This window comes from Nymphaea colorata, chromosome 4 (assembly GCF_008831285.2).
Source record: "Nymphaea colorata isolate Beijing-Zhang1983 chromosome 4, ASM883128v2, whole genome shotgun sequence".
Classification (NCBI taxonomy): domain Eukaryota; kingdom Viridiplantae; phylum Streptophyta; class Magnoliopsida; order Nymphaeales; family Nymphaeaceae; genus Nymphaea; species Nymphaea colorata.
In genome coordinates this window covers 9,043,368-9,057,563 of record NC_045141.1, presented here as the reverse complement: position 1 = coordinate 9,057,563, position 14,196 = coordinate 9,043,368, and the positions used below count along the sequence as shown (strand labels likewise).

The following is a 14,196-nucleotide window of genomic DNA, read 5'->3' as shown; positions in this document are numbered from 1 at the left end:
GGGAAGACGGAGGAACCCATTGGGACGATACGGGTGGCTTGTTTGAAGAAACTCTTTGCAGGCGAGGGTACTCGTCCGAACGTTACTATCTGAGAAAGAGGTCCAGCAGCGAGCTCTATATGGAGACAGATTGTCACTGAAATATCTGTAGAAATCATCAATCAGTATGCGATTAAAATAATGGAGAAAGAGTTGGTGCACCGTTCTTCTTTTGTTTTTCTATTCTTTTTCATGGATTGGCAGGCTGGACTTGGGCAGTCTACAAAAGGTTGGAGGTTTAGTAAAATTAGTAATAAAGATATGAATAGAAGACATATTCAATTGCCAATTCGATTTTAAGACCCAGTAAACCACAGCAGATATAATTACTAATAAGATTCATTCTGCAGCTTCACAATTATATTGACTCAATTTTTGAGGTTTTTTTCCTAAAATACATGCGAATCAAACATTAATATAACGTTCTCTCAACTCACTTCAATTTCAGGGCTTGGTCAAAACACTAAGGTTCATAACCTGTCGTGGGCACTTATTGCATCAAGTTCAAAATTTCAAAGCACAAAGTTCGTAAACTAAATCGAATATGGATTTGTCCACGCTTGTCTTATCATCTTCGACTCTAGCTGCTAGGACTCACCTGATAGTAGTTGTCCCGAAAAGATTGTGAACCAAAAATTATCAACACATTAGTTTAACTTCGTCCCAAATCCAGTCTAAGTCAGGGTGATCCTTACATTAATGCATAAGCATCACAAGCATGTCAATCCAAATCTGCTCAATAATATTCATATGTACAGTTACACAGTTCAACAACTTAGGAAGACGTCAACGCATACATATGCTTGAGTTGATTTATTATTTTTATCTTTTGAATACAGAGATTAATGGACGATTGCATTAGATTCCCTATACCTTTGTGGCAATTTAGGGGCCATACATTTTAACAACACATTATGTGAAATGGTGAAGAAGTTAATCATCTGCCTAAAATATGCTAATACATTCAGTGATCTCTTCATTCATTTGCATCTTGAAGACCAATTGCAAGGTACTCTCCTAAATTTCATAGCAGGGAAATTAAGTGTGCTCCCACAATGTGTCCCATGTAGCAGGCCCTAGATTGTTGCCTTTAGTTAAAAGAGATTGGGAGGGTAACATGACGCCACGATCAATTTCCTATCCAGCAAGAGATTGTGCATCTCTGTTCCATTAATATGGTTCGTACCTTTCACAAGCCAAGTTAACGGTTAATAATTTATTTTCGCTGTACAATTCCACAGACAAAGAAATGATTTTAAGAATAATATCACAAGGTGTTCTCTCGTCGGGAGAGGGCTTATAAAGGAGCTGGCGGGACCTTCTGTCGGCAAAGAGTGGAGATTACGCTTCAATGTTCCACCTTCGATGCAGAAATTTGGATGGGGAACTCCCATCGGATGCAGTCGTCAAGGTTCCAGGAGTGATTTCGCTGGGAAGATGAGAGGTTAGCAACAGATGCAAAACTTCATTCGGGTGGTGTCTGGTGCCAATTTATTTCCCGCCTAGAAGATGAAGCGTCAACCTGTTTTCTCTTTTAGAATCGATCACCTTCCACGTACCTGCTGCCTTCCTCGGTTCATCTTTTCTACCTGCAGCAGTTTGGAAATGAGTTTCCTCAACTGCACCATCAGTCCCAAAGATGTGTTTTTTAGCAAACACATTTGTGTGATATATGTACTACAATTGGATGAGAACTTATGGCGATTTATATGGCGCTTTTCACATTAGAAAAGGAAATGAAACAGAAGAATATGGTTTAAAGAATAAGATGTTTTAGTCTCCCATGGGCGCCTTAGTTCCTAAGACCTACCTTCTGCGCGCACACACATACATGCACATACACACCAAATAGCTTCTACTTGAAATTTTGATATTCCATCAAAAGTGATGCAATTGGCCAAAATGGGAACCATAAAAAAGGGTTTTGTTGTAGATTATCACGTTCCTACTTGTAGGAAGTTTGGTTTCAGATCATTTTGCCTTGGGAAAAGGTTTTTGTTGTAGATTGACATGTTTCTGCTTGAAATTCCTGCAATCCATATGGTTGATAAAAGTTGGATTAGCAAGCACAGGTTCGTTGGACGCCTACAAAAATTAATTTTACAAGTTTTTTGTCATTAATTGTATACGATAATCATATTCACGAAATTCTGTATTTCCTGCTTAGGTTAAGCACATAATATCTTAATGGGGTTAACGAGTTTGTGCACTTTACCGTAACAAATAATTCAGTAGTTAATAAGAAGATTAGATGTCCTTGTATAAAGTGTAACAGTTGTAAGTTTAAGAGCTTACAAGATGTAAAGGATGACATGATTTACTGTGAGTTTGTGAAAATTATACGAAGTGGATTTTTTATGGAAAGCATATGTCAACAACAGATTTTGAAGAAACGAATTTATCATGACATCAAAATGTCGTTGATATGCATGAAACGTTAGGCACATTTGTTAGCTACGCAGGTGAAACTGACCATGAAACAGAAAATGGTGACTGAGGAAGCATAGATATTTTTTTAGGCCTTTTAAAGATCTTGAACAAGAGCTATACCTGGGGTGCAAGTTGTCAACTATTGTTCGCCTATATCCGATAAAGTGTTTAATTTGGTAGACCTGCTACATGCGCTTATGGATTTCCTATTCTTGATTTGTGTTGTTCGCTTTGCCATCATTTGCTCATTTGTAGGGAAAGTAAATGAACTTGCTGATGAGTGGTGTACATCGGAATGGTGGATTAGGGGCTTCCATCTGGTGCTTCGGGTGATGAAGGCTAATAAAGGTGAAAGTTAAGATGCCAAAAAACTGCTGAAACGATTGAATCTTTATTTGCTTGCAAAATGTTTTTGGCATGGAATTTTGAAAAACACTTAACAGGACTTCAACAAACCAAAGAGGAAATCTAATCTCTGGATTTATTTTAATCTGTGTGGTCTTTTGATTGACGTATGTATTTTTAAGGAATCAAGGTTTAGCAATTTTTCATGCTTAGAAATGTGGAGTTAATTCCTTGGTCCACTTTTTTTTTCAGAAAAATGGCAAACCTCCAGCAATCATGACATAAAGCAGATGGCAGATGTTGCCACCTTGATTGAATATGAAAAGCCTAATATGGGTGACTATTTGTGGTTGCAAGGACTTGTCCATTATTGTTCTTTTCCGGAATTACTTTCTAGAAAATTGTCTCTCCTCATTGGATGGATCATTATAATTCAATCTGATTGATCCTACTACCTTTGCACGCATTTTCTGATATATATTCCACTCTTGAAGAGGAGTTACTGCTTCTCCTAGCTTCTGATGCCATCTTACGTTGTAACAAAGTTATTGGTCTTGTGCATGTAATGGAGGAATTGTTGTTTGTCATATACAAATTGATATACTATGTAATCGTTATGTACATCTTCCAAAAAATAAAATAATAGTGATATTGTTTATTACCAAATGGTAACAGGGATGTTTCACCCGCCTTCACTGTGGATGAGTACTATAAAATTCTGTCACTCCCAAGAAACCAAACAGCCTCTATCAATTTTCCATGTAGCACCCCCTCCCTTGAACTTCAAGATGCCTCTTGGATCATTGATTTTGGAGTAGGTCGACACAATTGTGCTATAGCTCTATTCTCTAAAACCTAAAACCGTGTCATAAGCCTGTTAACCTACCTATTAGAAATCTATTCTTGTTCACCAAGTTGGTGACGTCCCATTCGAGTCATTCACACTTGATAATGTCGTTCGTATACCCCCATTCAAAGTAAACCTCCTTTCAGTCGATCAACTTACCAAAACATTAAAGTGTTATGTAACCTTTTTTTTTTTTACATTGTGTTATCCTGGTGTTGAGGATAACGATTAGTCGGGGTAAAGAAAACGTGACTACAATCTTCAACTTGTGGCAGCAACTCTACAAAACTGTTTTGCTGTTACCACGTCTCATGAACTTTGGCACAAATGATTTAGTTATTCTCTCTAGTCTCATTTAAGACTAATTCATTGATACTTTTGTTTGAATTGTGGTTTAAATAAAGAGTACAGTTGTGATGTTTGTCATCGTGCAAAACAAACTTGTTTGCAATCCGATTCAAGTAATATTTCTACATTTGGGGACCTTACGCATAGTCCACATTGACAGGTGCACATTATTTCTTGATGAGACACAAATTTGAGACGTTGCACCTTATGATTTTTTTTTTTGCTTTGATAAAAAATCAATTTGAGGTCCCAATCAAGAATTTAAGATCAGATAATGACATGGAGTTTTTCTCAAAATATGCAAACCTTTCTCAAGGAACAAGGAACCGTACACCACCATAATTGCATTGCTACATTACAGCAAAACGGTGTGATATAACAGAAATATCAAAACGGTGTGATATAACAGAACTACCAACACCTTGATGTTGCAAGAGCCCTTTGGTTTGAAGCAAATCTACCCATTCATTTTTGAGATGAATGTGTTCTGATGGCCACATACTTAATCAATCATCTTTCCACTCCCACTTGAGGTGGAAAATCACCATTTGAAAATTTTATTTGAAAAAAAAAATCTATCTTTTAAACATTTGATGGCCTTTTCGACTCTTTGCTATGCAACAAATAATGATCAAAACAAAGAAAATTTTGATCCAAGAGCACATCGATGAATATTACACTACAGGAAAAACGAGCATTTCTGGTGGTATTTTAGCACTACTGAACATTATCAATGGCACACAAATAATGCCACAAAGAGCACCACTGACCGGACCACCACTACCTTTTTTCATGGCGTTAAAAGTTTGTGGCACTAAAAGTTTTATCTGACGCACGAAAAGCACCATAAAGGGCGCTAGATGCCAGAGTCAGTTTCGATTGTGGGAGCTCCTTTAGTGCCAGTGTTAATATTTAGTAGCGTGCGTTTTCTAGAGCCATTAATTTATTGTATTTTCATTGGCGCTATTTTAGCGCCAATAATAGCACAGTGGAAACAACAAGAACTTTACTTATTACAAAAAATATACCTAAAAACTTTTGGGCTGAAGCATCCCTTGCTTCTGTTTATCTCATAAATAAAATGTCTTTAAAAGTTTTAAAGAATACAACTCCTTTTGAAAAATTATTTAAATATGAACTCGATTTCAATATACTTCGAACTTTTAGATGCAAATGTTTTGTCTTAAATGACAAGACCAACAAACTGAGTTCAAAACTGAGTTCAAAGGTTAATGCATGTGCCTTTATTGGTTATTCTGAGACAAAAAAAAGACTAGAAATGCTATGATCCAATCAAAGACAAACTCATAGCTTTAATAAACGTAAAATTTAATGAAGAAGAAAATAGATTTGAAAAATGTAAAGAACCACAAAACAACAAGTATTATTCTTTTTTTAATCAAGTATCTCTCCCAACTTGATGATGAAATGTATGATCATAGTAATATTAATGATATAAATGATGGTGGGGTATCCGAAAACATAATTACATATCATAGAAGAAACCGAAAACAAAACATTGGTGAAGAAAAACACCAATGAAACTCTTGAACTTCAATTTCCACAAAAATCTACTTCAAATGAAGACAACCTTAAAAGATCCACTAGAAATATAAGGCAACCAATAGGTTTGTGTCATATGAGATATTTTTCCCAACATATAGAGCTAGAATCAGTGTCATTCACTCTCCCTTTGAACTATTGTCACATATATCGTGTATGGGTATTATATGGCGAACAATTTCTCGGTTATAATACGGCAAAGTTGTATCTTAGGAAAATCTCCGCAAAATTTTAAAAAAACTTAAAAGCATTTAATAAATCCTAAAAATTATAAAAAATAAAAAATATTAAAAAAAGATGAAAAAAATGAGTATAACATGCATTTTTTCACGTTTTTTTATTTTCTGACGTTTTTTTAAAAAAGATGCGTCTAATTGCCGTTTTATACGACTGACTTATTTCTCAGGTATTATACGTGTTTTTTTCAAATAATACTTGTTTCAAATAATACGTGTTTTGGTATTAGATATCAAAATCTTATATGGTATCAGAGCCAGGTTTTGCCACTGAGAATGTTCGGCAAGAATCTCTAATTTCTGCCCTAATCTTTGTTTCTTTTCTGCGCTAATCTTCAAATCTCTATTTTCTACCATAATCCCCAAATTTCTGCCCTAACCCTAATCCCCAAATTTTCTGCCATAATCTTCCCTTTATCCTATCGTCTACCCTAATCTGCCCTAATCCTACCGTCTGTCTTAATCTACCCTAACCCTACCGTCTGCCCTAATCCTACTGTCTGCCCTAATCTGCCCTACCATCAGCCACCTAACCCTAATCTCAAATTTTTATTTTTCCCATATTTTATGATTATTGCATTTATGGATCCCCATCGCAATTCCAGCATCTTGTCGTCCAATTTCCTCTCCCAACTCATCTCACAAAAGCTAAATCATACCAATTATTTGACATGGAAACGTCAAATAGTCCCGCTTATCAAGAGTCACTGTCTCTATGGACATCTCAATGGCACCACACATGCGCCACCTGAATGGATTATGCGAGAGGTGAAGAATGCTGCAGGGCAAGTTCAAGAGACTATTGCAGAAATCAATCCTGAATATGAGATATGAGATGTAGATGGCTCATGATCAATCTTTTGTTGCTTATATCACCTCCACACTATCAGAGGAAGTTTTGGCGTGTGTTGATGATGATCTTCTTTCAGCACTTGAGTTGTGGAATGTACTTGCTACCACATATTCTCAAATATCAAAAGCGAGATTTCTACAACTCAAGAGGCACTTTCAGGATATCAAGCGAGGCACACGTTCAGTCTTAGAATATATACATGAGATAAAAAATATCAGCGATCAGCTTGCCATCATAGGGCATCCAGTCAGTGACAAAGACAAGGTACAACAGGCTTTGAGTGGATTGGAGCCAGAATTTGATGTTTTCTGCACTGCTTTAGAGGTATTGTCTGTTCTTCCCTCTTCTGAAGACTTGAAAGCAAAATTGTTTCAGCATGAAGCAAGTTGTGTACAACGACATGAATTAGTTCATTCTGACGGTCACAATGTATTGGTCATTGGGACCCATGTTTTACAAGGAAGTCGTCCAAGAGTTTGGAACTCACAGGCAGGGATGGGGAGAGGTATCCTTCGTACACCTAACACAAATGTACAGGTAGATGTACCACGAAGGATACCTAATTGTTTTTATTGCAATAAGAGATGTCATGTGAAGTCAGAATGTTGGCATAACCCATAGAACAAGGGAAAACAGGTCAGACGTGACAATAAGGCAGTAGGGTCATCTATTTTGAACATGACTGCGGCATCGAACATTTCCTCTGATGTGCAGCAGATTCTAATGACAGCATTGTCTAAAATCAATCTCAAGCAAAATGAGGAAGGACAATGGTATGTGGATTCTGGTGCTGCAGCTCATGTAACTGGTGGCGCAGGTAAGCTTTCTAGTGCTCTCCTTATTTAGCTAAAGGCTCAGTTGTCATAGGAAATGGTTCTCATCACAAAATATCACATATTAGAAATGCACACTCATCCATGGCTCATTCCTCAATACCTTTAAAGAATGTTCTTGTTGTTCTAAATGTCAAGAAAAATATCATTTCTGTGTCAGAGCTTATTCATGATACTCATTCCTCTGTTGAGTTTACTCCTTCTGTGTATGTTAAGGATGCTCGAACCAAGAAGACATTCGCTGAGGGTGTTCGCAAAAGAGACATGTACGTCATTGAAGAAGCTCCAAAAGTGTCTAAGTCTTGTGTTTCAGATTCATCCTTTCCCAGTCATAGTGAAGTCAATATCACAGAGTATGATATGTCATCTCTTTGGCACGGTCGTTTAGCACATTGTAGTCAGCCTTTCATTCAAAGTCTTGTTGTCATATTTGTAAGAGCCATGCTCTTCCTTTTCAATCAATAAATAAGCGAGCTTCGAAGTTATTTGACACAATTTATTCTGATGTTTGGGGGCTTGCTCCTATTTTTTTCCTCTTTCGGGAGTAAATATTATATTGTCTTCATTGATTCTTATTGTTGTTACACTTAGATCCACTTCATGAAAAGCAAATAAGAAGTTTTCTGCTTGTTCACCCAAGTCCACTCCTTGGTTCAAAACAAATACTCTAGTAATATCGTGCATTTTCAATGTGATGGTGGTGGTGAGTTCATTTCAAATGAATTTACTGAGTACTTACTAAATCATGGGATCACTAGATAGATTTCATGTCCTAACACATCACAACATAATGGTATTGATAAAAGAAAACATAGGCACATAGTTGAAAGTGCTCTCAGTATGATGCATAGTATGATGCATAACACAGATGTTCCCATGACTTTATGGATTGAAGCCTTCCATACTGCTGTTCATGTTATTAATCGACTGTCACTATCCATGCTTGAAGGAAAATCTCCATTCTTTATTTTACATCAAGAACAACCAAATTATGATGAGCTACGTGTTTTTGGATGCATCTGTTATGTTCATGTTGATGTTTCTTTGAGAAATAAGTTTCAAGATCAAACTGTCATGTGTAGATTTGTGGGTTATGCAGAAAATTATAAAGGCTATCGCTGTTACAATCCAAAAACTGGACGCATGCATATTTCACGACATGTTGTTTTTGATGAGCTCAGGTTGAAGGGTTTAAAGGAGCCACATGCAACACTTAATGTTAGAAATGATGTATATGACTCATGGCTGAATGCTGAAATATTAAACCAAAGAGCTGCACCACGCACAAAGTGATAGAACTATTGATGAGCCAGAGACAGCCACAAACACTCAGATGGACAACATACCTTCATCTACTCAGACCAACAACATGAGCATGACTTCACCTAATCGGTTTTTAGGAATGGTGTATAATCAACGATCAGTTCCAGTTGACCTAGAAACTGCCACTACTTGTCCATGTAGATCAGAATGTGTGCGGCGCCCTATTAATAGATGGGTAAGCTATGGTAATTTCTCTTTGGATTTTCAGCTCTTCATGACAAAATTGAACAAAAAGGTGGAACCAAAATGCTATGAGCAAGCATGCAAAAGCAAACATTGGATCGAGGCGATGAATGAAGAAATGGCTGTCTTAAATGAATGTCAAACATGGAAGATTGTTCCTCGTCCATATGGTAAGAATGTAGTGGGCTCAAAATAGGTTTACAAACTCAAGTATAAATCTGATGGAAGCATTGATAGATATAAGGCTCGACTCGTGGCTAGAGGCTTCACTCAGCAGTACGGGGAAGATTATGATGAGACTTTCAGTTCAGTCATCAAGATGGGAACGATCCGAGTTATCATCTTGTCGTCTCATATGGTTGGAATTTATATCAGTTGGATGTTAAAAATGCTTTTCTTCATGGCTTTCTAAAGGAAGAAGTTTATATGGAATAATCTCCAGGATATGTTTTCAATGATCCAACCAAATAGGTGTGCAAACTACAAAAATCACTTTATGGGCTTAAGCAAGCATCTCGTTCATGGTTCGATAGATTTTCCCTCCATATACAACAGGTTGGTTTCCTCAAAAGTTCACTTGATCATTCCTTATTCATCTATCATTCAGGTGAAGTTACTACTTGGCTACTTATATATGTAGATGGCATAGTTCTTACTGGAAACCCTTCATGCCATATATCCCATGTTAAGGAGGTATTGCAACAAGAATTCAAGATGAAGGATCTCGGCGAACTATAGTATTTTTTGGGTGTTGAGCTTGATAGAAAAAGTGGCACATTAACTCTTACACAACATAAATACACTCTTGATATTTTGGATAGGGCAGGTATGACAAGTTGCAAGCCAATAAATACACCTAGTGTTCTCAACACAAAATTAAATGCATCTGATGGGAGTGATGCATACCCAAATACTAGTTTCTATCGAAGTATAGTTGGCATGTTGCAATATCTCACTTTTACACGCCCAGACATAATATATATTGGGAATCAAGTCTCTCAGTTTATGCATGCACCCACAGAATGGCATATGGATGCTACCAAACGTATTTTGCGTTATCTTAAGACTACTCTTGGGGATGGACTCATCTACACAAGACAGTCCACTGTTTTGCATAGCCACAACATTTCCACTTATACTGATGCAGATTTGGCAAGTGATCCAGCCGATAGACGATCATTTTCTGGTTATTGTCTCTTCCTTGATTCCAATCTTATTTGTTGGAGTAGCAGGAAACAACGTGCAGTTGCCAGATCTAGCACTGAGGCAGAATATAGGGCAATGGCTGCAGGCACCGCTGAAGCTTCATGGTTACGTCATCTACTTGAGAAACTTTCTCTTCTCATTGCACAATCATCTCTATTTTGTGACAACCAAAGCACGATCAAGATTGTCTTCAATCCTGTTCTACATAATCGCACTAAGCATATATAGAGATTGATCAACACTTCATTCGTCAAAAGGTTGCGGAAGATGAGATTGTTCCCACTTATATATCCACGTCTGAACAAGTGGCTGATCTTTTTACCAAGGGACTCACAAGGCACCATTTCTGGCAATTGAAGAACAAATTGCACATGATCAAACCCCATACACAACTTGAGGGGGGCTGTTAAGTTTGTACATATGGATCAGGTCACCCAGACCCGATCCATTTCATCCACACGCCCAACACATCATGGGCGGTGGCATACTTGTAAATCTTATTGTTATTTTGTGTATTTTATGATGTACCCTAAATCGTGATTAGTATATAATGATAACATGAGGCAAACGTCATTTGTTGTTGCTTTCTTTCATCTCTCTCTTGCTTGGACGTGCAGCCCACTTCTCTCTTCCTCCTCTTGCATCTAAGTTCATTCGGTGGTTTGAAAGGAAAAAGCTGAGATAGTGCAAAAAACTCGATGGCGGTATTGAACTCCTGACCTTCTTCAATCTCAAGGTCTTTAGTCCAGGTGAATGAAGCTTTTGTTAGTTGCGTTCCTAAAAAGTGGTACTTGAAAGTATGAGGAAAAACCCAATAAAATGGAGTTGAGAAGCTCAAGTGAATTGTTTTCATGATTGTATAATTAAAGATTCATAGAATTCTAACATATATATCAAAAATCAACCATTAAATATCGTGTCGATGATTGTTCATCTCATTTATTCAACAACGTTTCGTGTTGATTATGTATTCTTTCCTTGGCAAACTCCCTTTTTATCACACACATACACACAAATGACCACCTCGTAAAGTTAGATGGGAGAATTCATGGACTCTCTCTCTCTTTCCTTCGTCATCTTTCCTTCGTCATCTACTTTTTGGAGTATTCTTGATCAGTTTTAAGAATTGTTCGTTTCATTTCATGCTAACTAATCAATAGCTTAAACTAAATAAAGAAGCTTATAGTCAACTCCAAAATTATAATTCAAACACACGTATGGTCTAGGTCTAGGATCCATAGTCAAGTTTCTTTAGGTCTCATTAATGCGGTTACCATATTCTGGTTAGGGCTCTGCATTACTCTAGGCACCTTTACCCTGATCAGTTTTTCAATCAAATGAGAGTAGTATTTGGTTTTACCTTGGGACTTTTTTGGTTCTGTAAACCTTACAAATCAAGATGGATAGTTACAGGATTTTTGGATCACACTTTAACTTCCAATCATTTGTATTTGTTCATATATGATATCTTTATTCTCGATACGAATTTCTAATCCAAATTTCTTACTATCATTGCTAACAAATATATAAGGTACATAAGAGGTTAAATATAAAGTTATAAACCAATGCACGTGAAATCTTGAAAAAAGGTTTGGTGGTTCATGCTAAAACCCAATGAAAACCCTGAAAGTTACATGTCTGACAACTAAACCAGCTGATTTTTCAAAAGCAAAAAAAAAAAAAATCCAAGCAAAGAACAAACATGCAATGACAAGGTATGCACTATTTCCTAAAAGAAGACATATAGTTCAAACTTCACATTCGCGAGTTCAAACTATAGCTGCCGTTGACAATCAGTAGCTTAAATATTATAGAAAATGCATTTCACATTTGAACATCTAATTGAAAAACTGCAGAATACCTTGAAAGATTGCACATATACCTGGCCATAAAACTATAGATTGCACATATACCTGTCCATGGAAAGCAATGCGCTCTAGTTGTGGAGCTGCTTACGCTGAAAGAGTTGGAAAAACGCAACCCAAGCAAATTTTGTTTCCAAGAAGAATAGAATCTTCATTCTGTTTAGGGGTCACTACGGAAGATCAATACGATTGTCAGCTAATCGGAAGGCACAGTTTTGACTGATACGCAGAGCTTATTATCAAGAAACAGAGAGAGAGAGAGAGAGAGACGCTTACATGAATCGAAGACAGAAGAGAGAACGATGAATTCGAATGGAAGCCTCTCGAATGATCGCTGGTGTCCCCTTTTTTCTTCTTTCTTATTCTATCCATCCACAATCACCTCTAACTGCTCCACCAACCACCGAAGCTCGCCAAGTTGAAGATAACACCACCTTAGCCATTCACCTTGCTCTTAATCCCAAATCTTTTCATCTTCAGCCCAATAATCAACTTCTCCTCGCTTCTGTTATATTATTTATTAAATATATATATATATACACATATACATATAATGTTATAAACAAATTACACACACACACACACACACACACACACACATATATATATATAGCATACATGTATAATAGAAAATAGAAATATATGTTACATCCTTATATATAATACATATATATTATACGTTATGATATGTTTACAAAAATATATATATGTTATATATATATACAAATAATAAATAATGTTATACGTATGTATATATACATGGTACAGATATGTATTATATATTTGTTACATATACAATTACAATATATATGTATATTTTGAATAGTATATATGCAGTATATACATAATAATATATAATGTTGTATACATTATTACATTATAGAAGTTATGATTTATAGGTACATTAAATAAATTTATATATATATATATATATATATATATATATATATAACATTTGTTTATATATATAATGTTTACAACAACAGGTACTATAATGTATATGTACATATTATAATGCTACAACATATATAATGCATAAATTATATAAATATATTATACATATTATATATATACTATATGTCATATTGTACAATATATAATATATATTATATACATATTATATGTTATATTGTATAAAAGATAATAAACATATAACATTCTATATACATTACAAGTTATTACGTATAACAAATTTTATACACGTACTATAACGCGTAATGTATATCATTATAGTAATGTCTATTAATTATATATTACCAGAACAATAATGTATATGTATAACATACAATATATTATATTATGTATTATATGTTAAACGTATAATATATATGATACATGTTATTGTATGTATATAATACTATAACATACATACTCCTAATATATTATAGAATACACATATACAACATATAATATACATATATTATACATGTAATATTATACCACATTGGGCAGAAAATGTGGCAAATTTTTGGTCTTCACACTTTTCTTCCTGCTGACAGGACACATAAGTACATGATACATGATACATGCATACCTACATACAGTACATATACATATGTGTGTGTATTATACATACATACATGTTTCAGTCACTTCTGGCGAATGCATATCCCTGTGTGTATATGCAAATGGCACTGTAGACTAGTTCAGAAAACGCAGGTGCAGTCAAGTGATTACGATGCAATGCAGTCCGTAGATATCAAGTGCATACCTTTAATGAGGTTGCTGAGAAGAGGTTCCAAAAGTCTATTTTCTGCATGATCTTGCTATTTTTTGGACACTTCACGAAGTTGTTTTGGGTCATGTTTGCTTTTTCAGCTACCATTGAATCAGTAGTATTGCATTTTATTGTAATCAAAAGTAGAATGGTACCAGGTCTGGAACAAATTTTCTCACATGAAGATAAACAGTTCTTTGATAGCTCTAGCAACAATGACAGTGCTGCAAGCCATTCCCCTGGACTTGACATGAGTCTTGCTGCTAATCGGATTGCATGTGTTTGAGAAATCAATTCCTGCAACATGAAGAAAGTTGTTCTGAGCAAGCAAAAATGTTAGCAAGCATTACAACTTTCAACAATTGAAGATGAAAAGTTACCAACAGAGATGTTAGCAAGCATTACAAA

At 35.7% G+C, this 14,196-nt stretch overlaps 1 protein-coding gene and 1 long non-coding RNA gene across 23 annotated transcripts in view; one reads left to right on the top strand and one right to left on the bottom strand.

Moving 5' to 3' along the window:
* Window positions 1-1,356: 1,356 nt before the first annotated feature.
* Window positions 1,357-3,857, top strand: LOC116252434 (uncharacterized). Its single transcript, XM_031626692.2, has 3 exons — window positions 1,357-1,483; window positions 2,725-2,817; window positions 3,067-3,857. The coding sequence occupies exons 1-3, from the start codon at window positions 1,405-1,407 to the stop codon at window positions 3,258-3,260; spliced, it is 366 nt and encodes a 121-aa protein (XP_031482552.1). The 5' UTR covers window positions 1,357-1,404; the 3' UTR covers window positions 3,261-3,857.
* LOC116252435 (uncharacterized) overlaps window positions 1,477-14,196 on the bottom strand; it is a 46,501-nt gene continuing 33,781 nt past the window's right edge. For 18 of the 22 annotated variants that reach the window (XR_007573097.1, XR_007573098.1, XR_007573104.1 and 15 more), the window contains 3 exons: window positions 13,783-14,085; window positions 12,348-12,576; window positions 11,993-12,241 (listed from right to left, as the gene is read on the bottom strand). This is a non-coding gene — a long non-coding RNA (uncharacterized LOC116252435). The other 4 variants (XR_007573093.1, XR_007573094.1, XR_007573095.1 and 1 more) reach the window with 4 other exon arrangements.